Source organism: Hesperophylax consimilis, chromosome 11, assembly GCF_061612785.1.
Source record: "Hesperophylax consimilis isolate HC1 chromosome 11, BYU_Hcon_1.0, whole genome shotgun sequence".
NCBI lineage: Eukaryota > Metazoa > Arthropoda > Insecta > Trichoptera > Limnephilidae > Hesperophylax > Hesperophylax consimilis.
This window is the reverse complement of record NC_142846.1, coordinates 9,766,189-9,789,811: the sequence shown is the minus strand read 5'-3', so window position 1 is coordinate 9,789,811 and position 23,623 is coordinate 9,766,189. Positions and strand designations below refer to the sequence as shown.

At 33.6% G+C, this 23,623-nt stretch overlaps 1 protein-coding gene across 1 annotated transcript in view; it reads right to left on the bottom strand.

Moving 5' to 3' along the window:
* The window catches only part of LOC149419759 (PI-PLC X domain-containing protein 1-like), a 43,709-nt gene that overhangs the window by 7,234 nt on the left and 12,852 nt on the right, over window positions 1-23,623 (bottom strand). Inside the window, exon 2 of the mRNA XM_089637009.1 lies at window positions 512-666. Within this exon, the coding sequence (XP_089493135.1) occupies window positions 512-666 (155 nt within the window). The remainder of the gene's footprint in view (window positions 1-511; window positions 667-23,623) is intronic.

Below are 23,623 nucleotides of genomic sequence, written 5' to 3'. Positions count from 1 at the left end.
TGTGATTTAACACCTTGCGACTTCTTCCTTTGGGGTCACGTCAAAGAGAAGGTCTACGTCAACAGCCCAGCGTCGATTCAAGACCTCAAAGATGAAATTCGTGAGGCTATCGAGGACATAAGGCAGCCACTTTGCGATTTGGTTATGGAAAATTTCATGAAAAGGATATGGTCTTGTAGGCGTGGTCGTAGCAGTCATTTGACTGATGTTATTTTTTCACTATTAACGGCATACCTTTTTATTTATAATGAAATAAACATTCGATCATTTATATTAAAAAATGGCATTTTTCTTTGAATATCAAAATAACACCTCTTATTGGAAAACCCTATAATTATACTCGTATAATTTTGGGAGGTCACTTTTCCACTGACCATATGAGTATAATATGTATATAAATTAAATATATGCCGGCTGTTCCCAGCGAGATATGTACAGTACATCACCCATGTAGTATTTACTGTATTCAGTAAAGAGTATGTGAGATAAATTAAATAAAAATGGAGCTTACCTTATTCGGAATTTCAGAATCAGCAACACCAGCGCACTGTGTGAGGTCCCAATTCAATTCCAATTTATCATCTTCATTAGGGTCCTTTATCCATTTGTTGGTCACCAAGGAAGATACTGTCAGGTAGACAAAGCCACATTCTGAGGGGGAGTTACCTGGAAAAGAGAAATAATTGATAAAATTTTGTTGAAGATTTACACAATAATTATAAAAACAATCGATGCACGAGGAAGACCATCTTTTTGTTCGCAACATTTTCAGAAGAAGGAAAAGAATCTAAATTACTATGTGTACTTTGTGGCTAATTTATATATACCTAATGTGAAATGTTGATAATCAGGATTTGTAAGGGTTTTTTATTCTTTGTAATGTAGGTATAAAGTACAATATAAGTATAAATTCAATTTTTTTCACAGTCCTCCTCACCAGGGTTTCCTGTTTTATTTTGTATTTGGTTTCAATTTGTCTTTACATCGTCTCCATAATGTTTGTAAGTTGAATATTACTTTGTTCTCTCAGCTAAAATTTTTAATATTTTAAAAATATATTTATATTTGTCATTATTTTTGTTGGATTTGGTAGAGCATGGAATTAAATATTTCTCTATCCAAAAGCTGTATTCAAACTGGGAGTAACCAGTATATTTTGGCTTATTTCAGTGGTTGAGTATTGATTTTGGGCAGTGGAGTATTCAGATATATTTTTGTTAAATTTAATTTTAAATAAAATATTTTTTTATATATGGTTTTGTACATTGTAGACTTCGAAGTTTTTACGTTTGGTTAGTAGAAATGTTTTGTGAACACCTCACTTCGAGAACCTGTGCTGAGGTGTTCGCATGTTTTAGGAAAAGTTTTATTATGTGGTCACAAGTAAAAATACATCATCGTCCTTGAGAATCTTAAGGACGGTAATGTGGTTCCGCCCGTGACAGCAGTATTGTATACATATTATGGTACGTATACGTATTATACACGAATTATGGGAAAGGAACAAAGGAACTGCAAGCGGCATTTCGCGCCATTTGCGGTTGCTTCGTCCCTTTACCATAGTTGAGGTTTAAATCGGCAGTCAGGCTCGCGTTTGTATACGTAGCATCAGTTTAGTAGTCGTTACACCATCTATAGTTTTTACTTATATTTTAGCTTTGTACCATTTAACAAAAAATATTTATTTTAAAAATATAAACAGCAGGTACGCACAATAAGTGATTTATTCTAGAAAACGGAGAACTACGCAAATAAGATTAGCGGAATATTTCTCACCAATATCTTAACACCTTTAGTTCTTTAGAGTCCTTGTTTCTTCGTGTGTTTGCTCCTGCTTTTAACCAAGAACTGTTTTAACAAAGAGCTGTTTATTTATTATTCAGTTGGTGAAACCGTCTAAAATATCGTATAAGTAACTTTTAACGTCAACAATGTGCCCTGAATAGGAAAGTACCTACTTTTAACGCTTACAACTTGGTGTAACCATTCCGAGAAGTTAAATTATTTCACAATTATCTGTATTATAATTTTTGATGCTAACGCCACGAAACAGTCAAGAAACCGCATGTGGTCGAAAGAGTTTTGTTTGAAAAGCTGATTTTTCTTGTCAGCACCGAAAATGAACGGATGATCAGTTATGTAACGGATAATGCTTCCGATAAACATAATTTTAATTCGATATATAAACTAAGCCGCACTACGGATATGATGCGCATAATATATAGAAAGTTTATTTATTTGCAAGATACAGATTTTTTTTAAATTGAAGATTAAAAAGAAAGAAAATAATGCATAGGAGGTATTTCACAATCCTCTTGATAGCTTATCCATGGGATAACGAATATTTTCGATTAAAGATTTACGATTTATCTCTAAATAGTATAAAATAAAGTCGCTATCCTCGTCTGTCTGTTTGTGTGCTTAGTTCTTCTAAACTATGCAAAGGAGTTTGATAGGGTTTTCCCTATCATTTAGAGAATTTCTTCCGGAAGGTTTATATATATATATATATAATACTATATTTATTGAAAGTAGAAAGAAGAACAACGCCGGGTACATGTCAGCTAGTAATATAATAATTATATGGTTTCAGATAATTCGGCGACCTCCGCGATGGACAATCCTTTAAATTTAATTTTCAATTTTACTTATTTATATTATGTTTTATTTTAAATTATCATATCATTAGGTATCTACTAATCAATTATTTTTAATTTTATTTAAATTTAAATTTTTCAATATAATAGTTGTATACATATCAAGTAAGATGGCATACTGGTATTGCACCATCCTTCCAGTATCGCTGGATTAAAGACTTAAATAAATAAATGACAAAGTGCATGATACAAAGAATATAAAAAAAAACAGATTGTAGGTTATTAAAAATATATATTTTTCTTATTCGATGCTCCAAAATAATCGTGTTTACTTAAAAATGTCATTCAAGTACGTCTTAACTATTCATGGTTACTTTAAAATATCATTCAAGTACCTCTTAAATAATCATGGTTACTTTTAAATATCATTCAAGTACCTCTTAAATAATCATGGTTACTTTAAAATATCATTCAAGTATCACTGAAATAATCATGGTTACTAAAATAGAAAATAAAACATTTTTAAACTTATTTCTACTTGTTTATTTTACCAGTACCGGTTTCGTCCTATTATGGACATCTTCAGGCTGGCAATTGAAATTCAGCCTGAAGATGTCCATAATAGGACGAAACCGGTACTGGTAAAATAAACAAGTGGAAATAAGTTAAAAAATGTTTTATTTTCTATTTTAATACTATATAATTCCACCACGTATAACAGTTTAATAAATAATCATGGTTACTTTAAAATATCATTCAAGTATCACTGAAATAATCATGGTTACTTTAAAATATAATTCAAGTACCTGTTAAAAGTGTTGTAAATGTTAAATATGTTGATAATTGATATAGATTTGTTACCAAGTGTGTATGAAAGTGAGAAATAGGTGAACATATGTACCGTAGGTGGTATATCGACTGTAGTTTGGTAGAAACCTTCAAGCCACACTTTTTAAATGTTACTTTTCAGTAGTGTCATTTAGAATAGTTTTCGAAGTACAACATGGTAAAGTAATTTTTAATATTAAAATCTAAATTTATGCGTAAATATTTTTTTAAGGTTATTTCGAGAAAACGTAGATAAAATTACTCAATCGTCAAATCTCTCATAATTATAAAGAGAATTCCTATATTTTACAAATAACAATTTAAAACTAATAACCACTTTTGTGTATCCACAGTGAATTTGTAAATATTTGTTTTTATCGTCTTCTTTTTTTCGTCACATTGTGGCTTGAAGGGTTTTACCAAACCACAGCCGATTTGGTACTTAGTTCCGGAACGATTGTTGAGGTAGGATCTTTAAAGTTGATTTAGGTGCAGAAGTTCACAACAGTCTAAGTTCGGAGTGAATAATTTAAAACAAAAAAAATAAATCAGTTATATTTCTTCTATTCATCCACAATTTTTTTATTGATAACAGTGCCAAAACTTAAACCGAACTAAAAAAATACCTTACAAGTGATCCGGTATTCAAATGGTAGCACGAAACCAGAGTGATCTGTGAGTTTATAGTGTCCTAACACTTCATGCTGACATTCCAAAACAAACGTCACTCAGCCACAATAACAACACAGATAACGCAGCGAATCCACATAGAGTAGTAGAGCCAGTTTCCAACCTTTCCTACTACAAAGAGCACAAAAACAAGAAATGTCTGCCGACAAAAACCTTCGAAGCAAAGGACAAATGCCCGCGACAACGAGCTTGGCTGTAGATGTATCTTCACAAATTGACATACTTATGGAGAAAATGGAAAAAAAATGGTAACAAAACTGGAAGCTTTTAAATCGGCAATTATTAAAAAAATTGACGATGAAAACTTAGAGAGTAAACACTCGAGAGATTTCATCAGCCGTCAATATGACGATCTAATTGTTAAAATGTAAACCATCACTAAATTGGTTTCCGAAGTAGAGTCACTAAGGAATACACTCGTCGAAAAGGACAAACAAATAAAGTGTCTGGAAGTCAGATTGGCGGAAGTTGATCAAAGATCACTAGAAGATTCACTGGAGTTTGCCGGCCTCATTCCAAAAAATGACGAGCAGCCCTCTGATGATATAAAACGGGTGGCTTCAATTGCAGGAGTGGACATAAAAGGAGAAGATATAGTGGACGTGAGGAGGATACCTGATAAACGACCGGGAGTCCCCCCAAAAATACATATTAAACTAAACAATAGACAAAAGAGATACCAACTTCTTACAAACTGGAAACTTTTAAGCTCAGCCACCGCGCAGGATCCAGAAAGTCAACGAATCTACATCAGCGAAATTCTCAGTCCTCATTACAAAGACCTTCTATGGAGAACAAAATCAAAGGCGAAAGAAAGGGGATATAATTATGTGTGGTACAAAGATTCAAAAATTATGATTAGAAAAAAAGAAGGAGAAAAAATCATCTACATTAAACACGCTGATGACCTGTTAAAAATGGTTTAGATGCTTCTGGAGAGCTCCAACGTCGGTTAGTTATTGGCCCGATCACCCTTTATAATCAAACGGTAAGGAGAAACTTTACATTTATTGTTTCGAACTACAACAATAATTATCCACTTCGGTAATTCTCTATCTGCAACTAGGGTGAAACTCCCGGTAACTGCCACGGACAGTGGAGCTCCCATAAACATATAAACTATTTTTTTTAAATTTTCGTATAATTATTATATCAACATGCCTTTCTCAATGGAATTTTTTGATGAGGAATTACACAACCAAAATCTTTCTTACGCAACTTCAGATACTCATATGTGTAAACGCCTGATTGGAAACTCTGCCAATACAAAAATTATGCACCAAAACATAAGATCTATAAATAAAAACTTTGACGAACTCTTAATTCAACTTCACCACATAGATATTGTTTTCGACATAATTATTCTGACCGAGTGCTGGTTGTCAAACACATATACACCTAAAATCATAAAAAATTACACATCACACAATTCAACTACGTTTGATAATCAGAACGATGGGATTGTTGTTTACACAAAAAATAATCAAAACTTCACAGTAACCGAACTAAAAATTCAGGATGCAAGTTGCACACAAATAGAATACAACAATGATACAGTAATCCTCGCTATATACCGCTCGCCATCGACTCGTAACATCACGCCATTTCTAAACAGTCTTAGTTGCACACTTTCAAATCTTTCCAATACCAAAAATATCATAATAATGGGCGATCTAAATATTAACATACTACCGAGCAACCAACACCACCAAAGCCAAGACTATATCAACATGCTAGAATTTAATGGATTAGTGAGTACCGTTAACTCACCAACAAGAACGACAAATGGATCTATATCATGCATTGACCACATTATGGTAAAGTCAAAAAAACCATCTAAAAGTATCGTCTACAAATCAACTATCACGGACCATTATTCAACTATCTTTGCACTACAAACAGCTATCCAAATAAATAAATGTAGCCTGCCTTTAGCATACAATAAAATTAAATTAAAAACTTTCAAAATATAATAACCAATTTAAAGAACAAATCATGGCAAGAACTCTTCCAAATTAAACAATCGGAGGACGCATGGATATACTTTATTAACTATTTGAAAAACGAATTACACCACCATACCCTGACGATGACCAAAAATATAAGTAACAAATTGAAACCCTTGAAACCATGGATTAATCACTCCATTATAAATTGCATTCACAAAAGAAACACGCTGCACAAAAAAACCAAAGAAAATCCGTATGACCAACTAACATTCAACTATTATAAAAAATATAGAAACATGTGCTGTAACGTCATCAGAAAAGCAAAAGAAATTTACTACTCAGAAAGAATTAAAGAAAGTAACAATAATCCCAAAAAATTATGGGAAATACTTAGAGAAGCCACAAACTCGCAAACTACAAAAGAGAAACAGAGCTTAAATAAACTTTCTATTGATGGACATATTGTTGAAACCACAAAAAATCCTAAGCTCGTAGCTGATCATGTAAACAATTTTTTTATTAATATCGGTCCAAATCTTGCTTCTCAAATTGCCCAGAGCGGAATCACCCAATCTACCGATACAGTGGTTCAAACAAATAACATAAATACAAAATTTCTATTCCAAACTGTGTCACAGGAAGAAATTCTCAAAACAATTAATTCTCTAAAAAACACTTCTTCTGCTGGATCAGACGAAATTTCAACGAAAATCCTTAAAACGCTGTCTTCGGAGATAACATTGCCACTAGAATACCTTATAAACCTAAGTATTAAACAGGGCTACTTCCCCTCTAACCTAAAACAAAGTATCGTAATTCCCATCTACAAATCTGGAAACAAGTCAGATATCAATAACTATAGACCAATTACTTTACTGAATAGCTTGTCTTAAGTTTTTGAAAACCTTATTAATACACAACTTTTAAAATTTATCGAGAGCCATAAAATACTTTCAAAAAATCAATATGGTTTTCAAAAAAACAAAAGTACCTCAGATGCCATTGCCAGGGTGACAGACTTCATTGTAAAAAGCCTTGATAAAGGAAATAAATGTATTTCAATCTTTTTAGACCTCTCTAAGGCTTTTGATACAATATCACACTTTAAACTAATTAAAAAACTTGAAAAAATCGGCATCACGGACAAAGAGCTAAACTTCTTTAAAAGCTACCTAAATGGACGCAAACAACAGGTTAAAATACATAATACCCTCAGTAACCAGCGCTCAACTGACTATGGAATTCCACAAGGAAGCGTATTGGGACCAACTCTGTTCTTACTCTATATAAACAACTTTTGCAAACTTGAAATTGAGGGAAGCATTGTTAGCTTTGCCGACGATACTGTCTTACTGTTTGAAGGCAACAATTGGTCAGCTGTATTTAAAAAAGCTGAAAAAATATTAACTTAGTTAAAAAATGGTTAGATATAAACACGCTTACCCTTAACACGAAAAAAACAAAATATATCACTTCAAGCATCAATACTGCAGGCCAACCTAATGATGATTACTCCATAAAAATACATAACTGTACGAATTCCAATGTATGCAATGAGTGCCCCTGTATAGAGCGAACTCCACAGATGAAGTACCTCGGCCTCACCATTGACCCATACCTCAAATGGAATATACATACTCAGATCATTGCGAATAAAATTAGGAAAACAATACATTTCTTCAGATCCGTAAGGAACTTCCTTAACTTACAAATTCTAAAAACGGTTTATTTTGCATTAACCCAATCTATCATTGAGTATGGTATCATTGCATGGGGAGGGGGTACTTCATCAGCTCTAGATCCTGTTGAAAAGGCGCAGAAAACAATTATGAAAATCATTCTCAAACTTCCTCAAACTGCAAACAGTAACTTAATTTTCAACATAATGAGAGTATTTGATGTTCGACAGATCTATGTAAAAACTATCCTCATACATCTCTTTAAAAACAAACACGTGCTTTACGAAAAAAAACTAACTTTAGATTTACGCGTAATTCGAACAAAGACATGTTGCAAGTTCCAGCACTTTCTTCCACCTTTGGTCAACGTAGCTTTGGCTACTTTGCCACAAAGATCTTCAACATGCTCCCGGAAAATATTAAAGAGAGTCAAACACGGAAAGAGTTTAAAAAAAATTTTAAAATTTGGATTTATTCAAATGATCGAGCCTACACTAGTGCCCTCATCCAAACGCCTTGTCATTGACAGTTATTGCAGTATGTACGGTGCTAAAACTTACTATATACGTATTGTGTAAATGCAAACAATAATGAAAAGTAACCAAATGCCTTGTCACAGTGAGTTATTATAGTATGTATTGTGTTTAAACTTATTCTATCTGTATCTTCAATATGTAAACAATAATGTAACCTAAAATAATGGATTGCTGTATGGGAACCCATATTAAACATTTACATATTAGCAAACCATAGACAAAATGGAGAAATAATTAACTAAAAATTCTGCCTCAATACAGGTTCGCCTAGTGAGGCAGGTTTTGCACAACCTAAAATATAGTATATTATGCCATTTCTATATAACACTCTTACATTCATATATATTTTTTCTTATATTAGAAACTGCCGTATTATTGTAACATTATTCTTTCGACAATTTCATTGTTTCTAACTGACATATAATTATACAACTTACTAATGATATATTATATATATTCTGTAATTTTTTGATGAAATAAATAAAAAATATATATATATATATTTATTTGTATTATTCAAAAAAAGTATGTTCTGTGACCTATGAATTGTCCAAAAGATAATGCTTGGCAATATATCCGCTTAGCCAATGTGATGTGGCTGCTTCAGGTATTTATACATTTGACGTCAAAGTCCACAGCGTTCCCCGGAATCCTCAACATTTCTTCGGCCAAGCGAGTAATCGTATTTGACTGATGCTGAAGCAGATCAGTCTTGCGAAACGTTGGTGACCGAGGTCTCTAAATCCCTCCTTCTAATTTACAATTAAATTTAATAAATTATTTTACTATACTATGACAACACTGATTTTGGTTCACATTATGGTACATTCAGATCTGATGGTATGATCCCCTTAGCTATGATGACGTTCAAAAAATATTATTATTAAATTATTTCTTTTTCGGAAAAGTGTTAAAGTACCCGAAAATAAATAACGAAGAACTTTTATAAATATCGCCCTGCTATGTTGCATGATTTAAATCATTAAAATTATTAAACGAGCTTTCAACTTATTACTACGATTATTTAATTTTTGACAAATGTTTCTGTTCTCCACAAGATGTTATTAATTTTATCCTTGACACGTTTCTGTCATGAATATGTTTTGTAGATAAATTGAATGGACGATTCTGCAGAATTCTTTTGACAGTATGTTATGATTAACTCATATCTGATGACTGTACCAGGTCTACAACTTTTAAATTTTTATATTATTTTATTTATTTAAAAATCTAAAATAATGCAATACAAAAAGGAATAAATAAAACGGGACAAGAATAAAAGTTCCAAAAAGCAGCACCAATATAATATTATTTCATCGCGTTAAAATACTATAGTATATCTGCGTCGCGTCGGGGATTATATAAACCTTATTATCTCCCAAATCAATGTCAAACTCAACACATCGATTTCACCAAAATGGATTACTGATCATTTCCTTTGAACATGAATGAGGTTTAAGCTGTTGAAATATGTCCGGACCTGCATTGTCTGGTTGTAAGTTGCAAGCCCACTGCATTCTCCTCACGGCGTACTGTCATTAATCTCTGTCAGACTATACAACATTGTATCTTGCGTTCCATACGTACAAGGTGAATACAAACACTTTGCATTAAAGCTACAATATGTTTAATTACAAATGAAGTTAATATCCTGGATCGATGAGGTTGCCTTCTAATATAAATATACTAGCTGACGTGTAACCTGGGTTGCTAGGGGTTATCCTTAGGAGATAGACATATAATATCTGTAGAGATTTTTCTGTAGGCCTTTTTATGATATACAATTCCGTAGTAAGTTATTCAGACGATTGCTTTGGCCTTTTTATGATATAATAATTCCGTAGTAAGTTGTTCAGACGATTGCTTTGGCCTTTTTATGATATACCAATTCCGTAGTAAGTTATTCAGACGATTGCTTTGGCTTTTTTATGATATACCAATTCCGTAGTAAGTTATTCAGACGATTGCTTTGGCCTTTTTATGATAAACTAATTCCGTAGTAAGTTCTTCAGACGATTGCTTTGGCCTTTTTATGATACACTAATTACGTAGTAAGTTATTCAGACGATTGCTTTGGCCTTTTTATGATAAACTAATTCCGTAGTAAGTTCTTCAGACGATTGCTTTGGCCTTTTTATGATACACTAATTACGTAGTAAGTTATTCAGACGATTGCTTTGGCCTTTTTATGATAAACTAATTCCGTAGTAAGTTCTTCAGACGATTGCTTTGGCCTTTTTATGATACACTAATTACGTAGTAAGTTATTCAGACGATTGCTTTGGCCTTTTTATGATAAACTAATTCCGTAGTAAGTTCTTCAGACGATTGCTTTGGCCTTTTTATGATACACTAATTACGTAGTAAGTTATTCAGACGATTGCTTTGGCCTTTTTATGATAAACTAATTCCGTAGTAAGTTCTTCAGACGATTGCTTTGGCCTTTTTATGATACACTAATTACGTAGTAAGTTCTTCAGACGACTGCTTTGAACTTTTGGCACAACGTTGCATTCGAATATGCGTTTGTTTTTATGTACCTAAATTATACAGGTGTCAACTGTGCCAGGTAAACATATGTTTTTTTTAACACGATATTGTTTCTATATCTGCACAGACAGACTGAGCCACAGCAACGCGTGCCGGGTTCAGCTAGTAATTAATAAATAAGATGATATAGTTAATACATGTAAAATATACAAGCAAATAAAATAAATACATGATACTAAACACACTAAGTTAATACTAGAGGAAAAATTAATATCCATGCACAAATACAATAAAAAATAGATGGTATTAATTTTAAAGAAACTAGATGATATAAAGATATACATATTTGTCGATAGAGGACAACAGCGATGCCATGTTAAAGGGGGGGGGGAGAATACCCATACTGATCAGGTCAGGGTCAGTCAGAGATGATTTTTTGTACGAATTGTTTATGTAAAAAAAAATTGATTGAGATCCTTTTCATCAAGACGACATTCACACATGGCGGAGTTCTGAACTTGTATTTTACAAGCTGCAACTGGAGGAACCTTTTTTTAAATATTTAATTCATTTTTCTTTTCTTAATTCAAATATCATTTTTAATGCATGTTTTAAAAAGTGCATTGTGAGTAGGTACTGTATTCGACCAAACAATCGATTTGTTACCTACATAAGACATAATACGCGGAGAAAAATGAATATTGCTTATTTATTAAAAATCTCTTAAAATTATTAGTAATTTGATTAAAAACGGGACTGCAGGCCGCTTTCGATATTTTTTTAGTAAATTCGTAATTATATCATAATACGTGTTCATGCACCTGCTTTGTCTTAATAATGTATAATGCCGAAATTCGAAAATGTTGTTCGAATTGTTATGAACACGTGTTCCGACATCGTGACAATTCATTTGTATTTTGTCTGTAGTTTTTATTTTATTTATTTTATTTTATTTTATTTATTTATTTGCAAAAACAGTACAAAAACCAATACATTGCAAAAGCGGTAAACAAATTATTGAAGAAAATTTTATACATAAGTATACAGTTAAAACATATGCAAAAGCGGTAAACAAAATATGGAAAAAAAATTATACATAAGTATACAGTTAAAACAAATACAATATTTCGCGCTTAAAGTCGTTGTAGGACATATGGAAAATATCCAAGTTAGCTGGAAGGGAGTTAATTAACCTAGTGAGTCTTCCCAGGGGCATCACCATTGGTAAGTTAGTTCTGGACCTGGGAAGAATTAAAAGCCTGTGTTGGCGGCCTCTCGTGAAATTATCCGGGACATAAAGTCCTATTTTTGACAGAATGTCTGGAATTGATACTAAACCATTCAGAAGCTTGTAAGCCATCATCAATAATGCGACGTCCCGTCTGGAACTAAGGCTGCAGATATTCAGCATTCCCGAGATAAATGCTGTTGGAAACAGCCATGGGTAAAAACCAAACTCTCTCATATAGAGGTATCGTAAAAATTTCTTTTGAATTTTCTCGACCATTAGTACATAGACAGTGTCCTCTGGCCCCCATACCTGAGATCCACTCTCGAGAATGCTACGCACTAAGCTAAAGTAAAGCAGCCTTATGACTGCAAGGTTTGTCAGTTCCTTTGAATTGTGTATGACAAAACCTAACATTCTTGTAGCTGATTTACAGATCTTTTCAATGTGAGCGTGAAATGTTAAGCGAGCGTCATACACAATTCCTAAGTCCTTATAAGTCACCGTATGCTTTAGTGATGTATCTTTCATTTTGTAATTAAAATATACGATCTTTTGTGACCTCGTAAAACACATAACTGAGCATTTTTGGAAGTTGAAACCGAGTTTGCTGTCAATACTCCAGTCAATAATTGCATTTATATCTTCCTGGAGCTTTTTACAGTCTTCTAATGATCTTATTCTTAAGAACAGTTTAATATCATCTGCAAAAAGTAAAAAACGGACGAATTTGATTTTTCCCCGAATATTATTTATAAAAATTAGAAACAATAAGGGTCCTAAATTGGAACCCTGCGGCACACCAGAGTTTGTAGGATACGCGTTAGAGTTAAAACCACCATAGGAAACGAATTGTTCCCTTTCTTTTAAATAGTTAGCAAAGAGTTTAATTAAGTTTTCGGAAAAACCAATTTCTTCAAGCCTACTTAAGAGCACTAAGTGATCAACCTTATCGAAAGCTTTCGCAAAGTCATGGTATGACGTGTCAACTTGCTCATTATTATCGAGCGCTCTCGCCACGTAATCAGTATATGCCATCAAGTTTGTAGTGGTTGATCGGCCACGTCGAAATCCGTGTTGTTGTTCGATCAAGAATGGTTCAACCTTGGCATATACATATTTATGAATAATTATTTCGAATAACTTGGCAGGTGCGGAAAGAATTGCTATAGGACGGTAATTGGTTGCCTGACACTTGTCACCATCTTTATGTAGAGGGGTAACTTTTGACAGCTTCCACAGTTTAGAAAAAAATCCGTTTTTAATCGTAAGATTAAATATATGTAGAAGTGGATTAGACAGTGGTTCAGAACAACCCTTAATGACGAAGGGTGGAATGAAATCAGGGCCAAATGATGTTTTTGGTTTCAATTTTCTTATTGCTAAACTGAAATCCATGTTATTAACGTTTTCTATAGATATGTTTTGAGCTTTTGTCAATCCAATCTGTCCTGGTACGTAAGAATCAAAATCAGCTTTTTCTGGATTATAGACAGATTGGAAATATTTTGCGAAAGCTTCCGGTACGTCAGTTCCTTTGTAAGTACAATCATTCAGAATAATATGATTTAAGAGGCCTCTGTCATTTTTTTTGTCAGAAACATATTTCCAAAATGACTTTGGATCGTGTTTAACATTATTCTCTACCTCCACAATATATTTTTTGTGTGCTATTGAAATGCTATGTTTAATTTTTGTACGATAGGATTTGAATAACTCGTGTTCACTATCCAAACCTGATCGTTTCCACCGTCGATGGTAAACAAGCTTCGTCTTTATGTCCCCGATAATCTCACGCGAAAACCATCTAGGATAGTTTTCATTTCGCGGCGCTTTTTTCTTAGAAAACATTTGTCAAAATACGCGTATAGGGTATCGTAGAAGTACTTAACTGCTTCGTCAACATCGGAGATCTCCAAGATAGCCAGCCAATTGTGGTCACGCAATTGGCTGTACAGCTTCTCAAAGTCTCCTTTGCGGAAATTCCAACCACGAAAGTTATTTTCTGAATGTAAACAACGACTTTTCAACGGTCTGTCATGATCAAGACTAATTTCTGACACAAGTGTCGGGTGATAATTATCTTCTTGAACAAGACAGAAATCGGATTTTTTTGTAAACATACTAAAGTTACTTAATACTAGATCCAAAGTACGATTACATGAGTTAAGTACTGTATTAAACTGCTTCAATTGAAAAAGTTCCATAACATATAAAAGCTCAGTGTTCACTGCACGTGGATTTTGTGAAGAATTAATGTTAAAATCACCAATCACTAAGATTTTTTTATCAACAAGGTAAGTTAAGTTACTAATTAAAGTTTCGAAAAAAGTCGTGTAAATATGCGTTTTTGAACTGGGTGGGATATAAACAGAACAAATAAATAAACATAAGCCTTGAATTGTGACTTTGACCCATAAATTTTCGTCTCCCGTTTCCAGATGGGAAAGTCGTTCGGCTCGCATGTTTTCTTCGTTTAGTAAAGCGAGCAGTAGTCCACCACCTCGTGTTTGTTGAGTGCTTCTGTCTTTTCGGAAAACTGTGTATCTGCTGTCGAAAATTTGCGCGTTAAATATCGAATCGTTTAGCCAAGACTCCGTAATCACGATGAATTTATGTTCTTGGTTAAGAACATTTTCTAGAAATTGATTCATCTTAGACCTGAGTCCTCGCACGTTCTGGTATAGTAGCAGTCATTTTGATTCGGTCGGCTTTTTCGCGTTTTCTTGACCTGAAATGCGTTTATTATAATATCTAAAATGACGGACAACCACTCCTCGGGGCCATAGTTCTTCTTTTAGTAGTAAATCTATGTTCTGCTCGTCGACTCCTATTTTAAAGGATGAGTATTCTTTAGAAAACGCCATAAACTTTTCAGCATTACAGCTGAGAGCTGTATTCGTTTTGACATGGGAAATGACTTCCTCCGTCGTCGTGTCGGGATCTAAGCGTGAAACGATAATAAATTTTTGTTTGGGTATTACTTTAATCTTACTCGAGTCATTGGTTCCTACGACTAAAATTTTGTTTTTATTGCGTAAGGCGGCACTGTATGATAACAATGGGCAGGAGGGCGGCTCGGTGCGGGGGGTTTGCTTGACGTTAACGCCGCTGCTCTCAGCCGGTGTAACCGACTCGGAGGCGGGGGCGGGCGCAGGGGAAACGGTAACTGGTTCACTGCTGTTTGCCAAACGAGGCTGGCTGACTGCAGGTGTGAGAGAGATGGTATCAATATTCTCACCTGAGTTTGAATTTTGGTTGATTTTTGTTTTCGATCGCGTTGTAATCACCTTGTCATTCGCACTGTAGGTACTCCGAAAGACTTCAATACTCGTAACGAGCCGCGAAATGATATTATTTTGAGTGATTATTTCATTCGATAATTGCCGAATTATTCGCTCCTGTTCGAGATTTTTAGTTTTCATTGACGATAGTTGCGTGTAGCAATCATCCAGTACTGCGATGCTTTGCTTATTAGACATATTTATTATTATTATTCGTTAACAAAATACGCGCGACGAAACTGTGTGCGTCTTAACTCGTGACTCAGGAATTACTCTACTTTAGTAAAGTAATTACTTTAGGAAACCTATGAATTCATTCTGGACCTGCAATCCCGTTTTTAACCGGATAACGAATAATTTAAAGAGATACTTAATAAATTAACAATATTTATTGTCAGTATGTTTTCTCCGTCTACCTAATAAAGCTTTGTTCTTTTTGATTCACAAAAACTGTCGTGTGTGTTTTTATGCATTGTTTTTAATTCTAGATAAACGGCCTTCATAGTATTGTTAAACATTTTGCTAATAAAATAAGTCAGTTATTTTGTGGTCGCCCTTTTCGCAACAAAGTATCGGCCGAACACATTGTAACTTGATGGTATATATTTCTGATCTGCACTTCTGGCTAACCAGTCCAACAGGTTGGGTAGGCTGGTTACCGTTATTATTGAATTATTTCGCTGTTCCACGGGAGATGAAAAGACTGATGGGCAGGGGTGGATCTGAGACTCAAACAAGCAAACGAATTGAAGGGGGGTCCAATTGGTTCAATTAGATGGAACCGAACCATTTTCTTTCTTTTTTTTTGCACTAACTCCACACATGAGGCTCTAATGAAAAAAATACAGTGTGTGGCAAGCCTACGCACGACGGAAGTGAAACTTTTAATATTCTTCTCCTCTCTTTTCATTTCATTCTCTCTTTTTTTCTGTCTATTGACATATTTATAAGTAGCATGTGATAAAAAAAAAAATCAAAAGTTATAAAAATATGGGATTCGAACCCGGGTCCTGCATAACGACTGTCAAACGCTCTGCCTCTAGACCGCGGTTATTACGTATTCGACCAAAATATTATATAGTCAAAATATCTAAAAGTCGCAGCACGAGAGCATTTTATCACTTTAAAAAAACATATTATTAAAAAAATCACAAAAAGAAAAAAAAATAGTTAAAGCGAGGATCGAACCTCGGTTCTTCACGACGACAATCGGGCGCTCTGCCTCTAGACCGCGAAGCTGAGTTTGGAGAGTGACCTAAAGTTGGTATATAATATTGGCTAGGCTCCTATAGCGAAATGATCACGGTTTTTGATGAGTTGGTTTTACTCCGGTCCTCGAAATTGCATAACGCGCGTAAAGAAGTTTCACTTCAATAAATTCCCTTAGAGTCTGTGTTATCTTTTGGCATACTGTGTGGAGAGTTTTTTTTAAAGAAAATAAACCAGAGGAAGTTCTGGGAAGGTAAAGGGTATGAGGGTTGGGTAGGAATCTAGGGATCAGGGTGTTCAGGAGTGACGGACATATGAACATATCCCTCCCACTGCTGCGCAAGGCGATGGTAGAAGTGGTCGAAGGGTCTCCCCAAACCAACCTCTCCCGATCTGGCACACCACGCAGCTAATGGCCAGATGCATCCTCAACAAATCTCACCCGATGAATCCGGACACCTCTGCTTAGTCATTAAACCTAGCGAACCTACTGATTTTTCGTTTGAGAGTCGTTGATATTTTCTTCCATGGTGAAATATTACAATTTGATATTTTACTCATTAAGTCATTCCAAAAATTAATTATTATGTATTTATCATTATTTAAAAGTACCTATTTCACTGAATGTGATTGAATGGCTGCTTTCTGCATAACTGCGCTCAATTTGAACACAATTTGATGGTGAGTATCACCCTACACTGACCTTTATCCCACCACAATTGAAATGGCGGGAAGATCCGTCATCAATCGAGGAATAGTAAAATGAGAGAAATAAGTCCGCCGGTAAACACGGTACAGGAGCGTCGCTCTTCGTCGTTAGTTGTTATTCACCGCTACGGAAATAAACCGCGCATCACAATAATTAGCTGCCTGAAGAACGTCAAACTGTTCGGAGAAAACATCGCAAGCCGGCTCAGGCTTACTACCGAATTAAAGGCTGATAATAAAGTTATAGACTACTTACTACAAAAGTAAACTTGCTTGACACAAGTTACCTTGTCTATAATTCCAAGCGAAATATAATATTATGAAAACACTCCTAGGATAACCTTTCCGTTTTCGTTTCAAGATGGTGGCTATTTTAATGGTTCAGTAAAGATATTGTTTTACCTACCTGCAAGAAGAAAGTTTAAAAAAAAATCATTTGAGATAATGACGTTTCTATGGACAAATTGTGTAAATACATCTATGAAATTTAAAAAAATTATACCGCCATATGTATTATTTTACATATTATACATATTATTTAATTGATACCATTCCTCAAAATATTAATATGAAAATACATGAAACTGCTTACTGCGACGTAAGAGGAAGCTACAAGCTAAAATGTGTATATTCTTGGTATACCTTATATTGTAGGAAATAGGCATTAAAATCGCTTGACAAACGGAGTCTAGAAACGTTCAATTTCAAGCACAAAACTGTTTTTTATTTATTTTGTAAATAATTTTATTAGAAAGCAAAAAATTTAATCAAGTGAAACTATCACAGATAATCTTAGCTATAATAGTGAATTTTTTTTAAGTTGTTTATTTATGCGTTCATACATTTCTATTGAAAAAATATTTTTTTTAGTAGTTTACATTTATATTTTTTACTGAGTATTTTTTTAATTTTATTTGCATTCTACTCAAACAAAACGATAGAAAAACCTTCAATTTATTTAAAGCATATTTTTGGTATTCATAATGTACACCAATTCGTTTTAAAGATTAATCAAAATAGTGATTTGGCATTAAGCTTCGCCTTAAAGCCGATGAATTGTACTAGATTTCACCGTTTATCCTATATTCTTAGGTTCTATAAATTTGGTACATTATGGCAAGCAATCTTTCAAAACGTTTTAGCAAACTTGGCATAATATTCCAAAGATCGCTCGAGTCGATAAAATATATGGTTATATACTATCATTGCGATTTATTAAATAAGGGAAAATTAGAAACATTATTTTTGGACGCGAGTCTGCTCTTTACAGTTAAGTTATGTTATAGATTATCGATTGTCGATAATCGATGGATGAAAAAACTATACTCTTTTGTCTTGTGTTGGTTGGAGAACCTCACGGTGAATAAGTCCGACTTCCCGGAGCTCGTCTCTTTGCTTATTGTCTGTTAAATTGGTCCCCGCTACCCGCCGATACACTGACTCATGTCACATCTGCATAGTACGGCGAGGAAAGTGCTGACAGGGTCCAGCGTACGTACACACATACGCGCACGATGTGGCATCGGTACTATTGCTAGTGGAAAATACTCGCCCGTACGGTTGTATGACGAAGCGAATGTTGTTTGCTCAGTAACTTATTATGGAGCTTGGATGATGAAAGATATGTCGATTGTAATGACGGGTTGTTTCAGAGAATGTGAACAATTCTTCAAATTACAAAGTAAATTTTCAAGCTCTGTCAAAGTTCTTTTTCAGTTCTGTTTTTATTTATTTATTGCATCTAACTATACATAAAACACATTTTTTTCACATAAAAATCAACCTCACTAGGACTAAGGACGGGTTGTTTCGGAGAATTTAAACAATTCATCAAATTTCAATGTTCATTTCCAGGTTCTGTGAAAGTCGTATTCAAGTTCTGTTAATATATCATTATAGGCTATTTGCTTGACAGAACTGACATAAAAACAGAACTTGAAAAAATCTTTCGCATAACTGGAAAATGAGCGTTGAAATTTGATGAATTGTTCAAATTCTCCGAAACAACCCGTCCTGAGTCTGTATCGAGGTTAACAATTTACATTTGAGTGAAGCAAACAAGAGTAATCACAAACATAAAGTAATTCTACATACAAACACAAAATATTTCAAAATTATAGAAAAGTATTATATGTGTTACCAGATCTGTTTTCAGCGCCCTTGAGGTGATTTTGCACAAAAACGGCGCTACACAAGTCATCCAATTATCATTTATTATCATTATGGGTAATTTGAGAGTATATTGTAACAATATTCGAACCATAACTACTAATCATTAATCACTATTCAAAAGAAGAAGCAAAGTAGATAATAAAGACAGATTGGGTGACATTAAGTTTTTAGCAAATGGGACTCATATAAAATCTTATTATTTAAGAAAGGACAAGGATGAAAAAATATTAAGACAATCGTCTGTCAATACAAAAATCTTAATTAACTTTTTTTAAATTTAACTAAGGAATTGGTAGACTTAATTTGATTTGGAAGAATATTAAACATAAGTGGTGCCTGATATAAATAATTTCTTTGACCAAAATAAGTTTTAGTATGTACCGCCACAAAGTTCAATTACAGGGCGTGAGCACACAGAGAGCGGTCAGAGTTCTGCGTTCTAGTGACCGTTGACCGCTCAAGAGTTCCAACGCACACAAGCGGCGTTCAAATTCTCGCGTTCTAGTTTCGTTTGGGTCTTTGCATATGCAACATGTCACTAGAAAGTTCATCATCCGTGAAAATATATTGCTCTTGTGGAGCTTAACAGCTTCTAAAAAGAAAATAAAGTATTGGGTGCACCCAATCAACACAACGCGAGAAGAACAAGGCGAATTTACTAATAATAAAATTTACTTAAAATTTAAATTTACTAGTAGCAATTTCAAACCAAGCTTCGACTTTTTTTTCGCGTTTTTTATAATTTACATCACTTAAATCGTATAACAAACTCCTTTCCCTAACCAATTCAATTAACTTTTCTGTGTTTGTAACCTCAAACATCGCGGCGTTCTGGTGTTGTCTGCCTCGGCGGCAAAAGAACTCTTAGAACGCGGCGTTCCGTTTTGACCGCCGCGGTCTGACTGCCCGCTGTGTGCGTTGTTGTTATAGTATCAGTACATTCTAATGAACGCCGAACGCGGAACTCGGAACTCCTGACCGCTCTCTGTGTGCTCACGCTCGAGCTAATTCTAGAAGTCCGCGTTTGTTGTGTTCTTTCAGCAAATTTAAATTGATGAAAAATCGACAAAGTATTTGAGTGATATATATAGCTGTTTTATACACATAACATTACATTCCTTATAAAGTAGGTTGGATGGATAACAGATTTTTTTGTAGATCACTTTAAGGATCAATTTTTGAGTAATATTTAGTGGTTCAACATTGGACTTTAGACATGATACTATGTTATAAGAAAGTCGAGATTGGACTAAGGCAAAATAGACAGTTTTTAATTTCTCTTTGTCCAATATGTGTCGAAGTTCTTTAAAAATAAAAGTAAGTCTCCTGATATTCTTTGTTAACATATCAATATGGTCATTCCATCTTTAAAAATTATCAATCTTTACACCTAGATACAAGATACAATCTACACTTTCCAAGGGGTGGCAATTACAATTTAGCAGACAATTATGTATAATTAGATTATGAGTGTCAGAAAGCTGACTTTTTGATGATATACTAAATGTCAATGTTACTATTTAAGTTCTGTCAAGTAACTGGCCTATAATGATATAATAACAGAACTTGAATAGGACATTCACAGAACTCACCAATGAACATTGAAATTTGATGAATTGTTTATATTCTATGAAATAACCCATCCTAAGAGTTTTCGCTAGTGTAAATGATGGCAAAATGTAAGATTTCTCAGTAGCTAGAGATGTATAAAATCAAATTTATATCGATAGATCGGTGCTTAACAAGGACAGCATTCACATTTGATACCTGCGTTTTAAAGATTGCAATCCGTATGTTAAGAAAGGGTGAATCTATCAAATAGACCGCCCGTTTTGCATAAAAGTCAAAGGTTGTTTTTCATATTTATTTAAGGATAAGAATTAATAAAATAGGTGGTGTGTAAACGAAGAAGAAAGAGTAAATGTTGATACGTGTAGCAGTTACGTCACCGCTCCTAGGGTCATAATATCATAACCAGACCGCACGAGTAAAAAGCTGAGTCAACAATCAGACTTACGAAACTTCAATTGAAATATCGGGACCGCGATACGTTAAGGTTAAAGAAAGTTGCCCATATAAAGAAATAAAATTAAGTTAAAATGCACGACAGCAGCAATGTTAGCAATGCATAAAGAGTAACAAATTAATTTCATAAGGTTTTCAAGAACTGTCGATTAAATAACTCTATTATAAAACAATGCTCCTTGGCATTCATGATTAAAAAACACGAGAAATAACAACTAACACATGTAAAAAAAAAACATTTCCAAAAAGAAACTACAATTACAAAATTTGGGCAAAAAAGCTTTCTATACTATGGAACTAAAAACAAAATCCCACTCTCATTCGAAACTCACAACAATATTGTAACACTTAAATATTTAATAAAAAGCTGAATACAAAACGCCGAAATCGAAACCATTAAACTGAACAAAAATCACCACACTTATATTTAGTTCAGAAAAAAACACTACTTAATATTTATAATTTGTTCATATTACCCATACTACTAAATTTTAATAATATGTAAATGAAATCCTAATCACGGAAAATCCCAATGAAGACATCATTATCTCTATTTTTTACACAAAGGGAAGTTATTAAAACTCTTGACAGACCAAGATGCCAAACAAAACGTCTGTAACCAAGTGGGTCTTCCGATGACCCCATGATTTTCTATATGATGAGCTTTAAAACTATAGAAATTACAATTATTCAGTCAATTATTAACGGTAACTTATGTATTTGCGCAGGAATACGTAAAACACTAAAATGATATCGTCACCTTAAAGCAATAGTGGGATATCTTAAAAAATGCTGTTCTGAGATAATAGGACTTTTAGGTTTGCGTGAGCTCTAGCAGCATCAAATTAACTAATCTTGCAGATTAATGTTATGGTATAAGAGAGGTAAATTATTTAACTTCAATACAAAATTGTAATAATAGAAAAATAATTAATTTTTTCATACTAATTTTGACAAAGTATACGTAAATCTGGAAATATCTCACTGTTGCGCGGAGTGTTTGGTAATCATCTCAAATTATCTCAGTGTAGCATAGTAATAATATTACGAGTTTAGATGGATAAATGAATTAATAATTGTTTTTTTTTTTGGAGATTTTTTCAATGTGGACGAATGTTTCAGGCTAATAATTATTGCTTAAAATAATTAATAATTGTTATTTCTGCATGTTTTTCCATGCTGTTTATAATCATAAATACATTTTCAACTGTACACACCAACTCACTCCTATAGTTTGTCAATTAGACAATTGTATGGGAGTAAGGTGGAATAAAAATGAAAAAAATATATATATTTGTGCTTATAAATTTATTTATGAGAAGCGTGATAATATAATTATGTAACAAAAATAACAGAAAACCTTAAGAATAAAAGTATGTAACAAAATTAACAGAAGACCAAGAATAAAAAGTAGGTAAGTATCAAAAATAACAGAAAACCTTTAGAATAGATAGTATTCAATTTTTTTTACAGAAAACTTTAAGAACAAAAAAATAAAACAAATATGTGTTAATTCCCTGGAAATCTACAATGAACCTTCATCGTTATTTTCTTCTTGTACATCGCGGTCTGTTTAATTAATTTAAAAAAATTATGAGGTTTTTTTGGTATAAGACCACATTGGCAAAGAAATAAGAAATCACGATTTTTATTCGGTGGAATTGTAGATGAAACTGCATAAGCTGGTCCTAGAATTATACTATTCTCATTCCGAACATTCTTTAGTCGCTCTCTCACATTAATACTCTGATTGAATGGATCCTCGGTGTAGGTGCTTTTGTATTTGATAACTGACTGATCATCTTTAGTGATCTGTAAAATCTTAACTTTATTCCAAATACATTTATTTTTTTCCACGATTATTGAGAATTTTTTTCCAGTCTTCTCACATACCTTCTTCAAGTCAATGAAGTTTTGTTTCCATTTCTGTTAACTTATAACGAGGTTCATTCTTCTTGGAACACTTTATGATCATCGCTAACTCCGTTGGAATAAATATTAGGCCTTGTTTTAAAACCCTGACCTTTTCTCTGTCGATGCAATAATGAATGGAGTCTCCTTCGTTCTCTGAGTGCCCAACTATTAGATATCTATGGGTAATGATTTGAATATCAAGTGTTCATAGTGCATGCATGTACATGGAAAATAAAAATTTGTTTTTATTATGTGCCACACAGTTATCAGAATAAAAGATCACTTCCCATTTCCCTCGGCATAGGTCTTTTAAA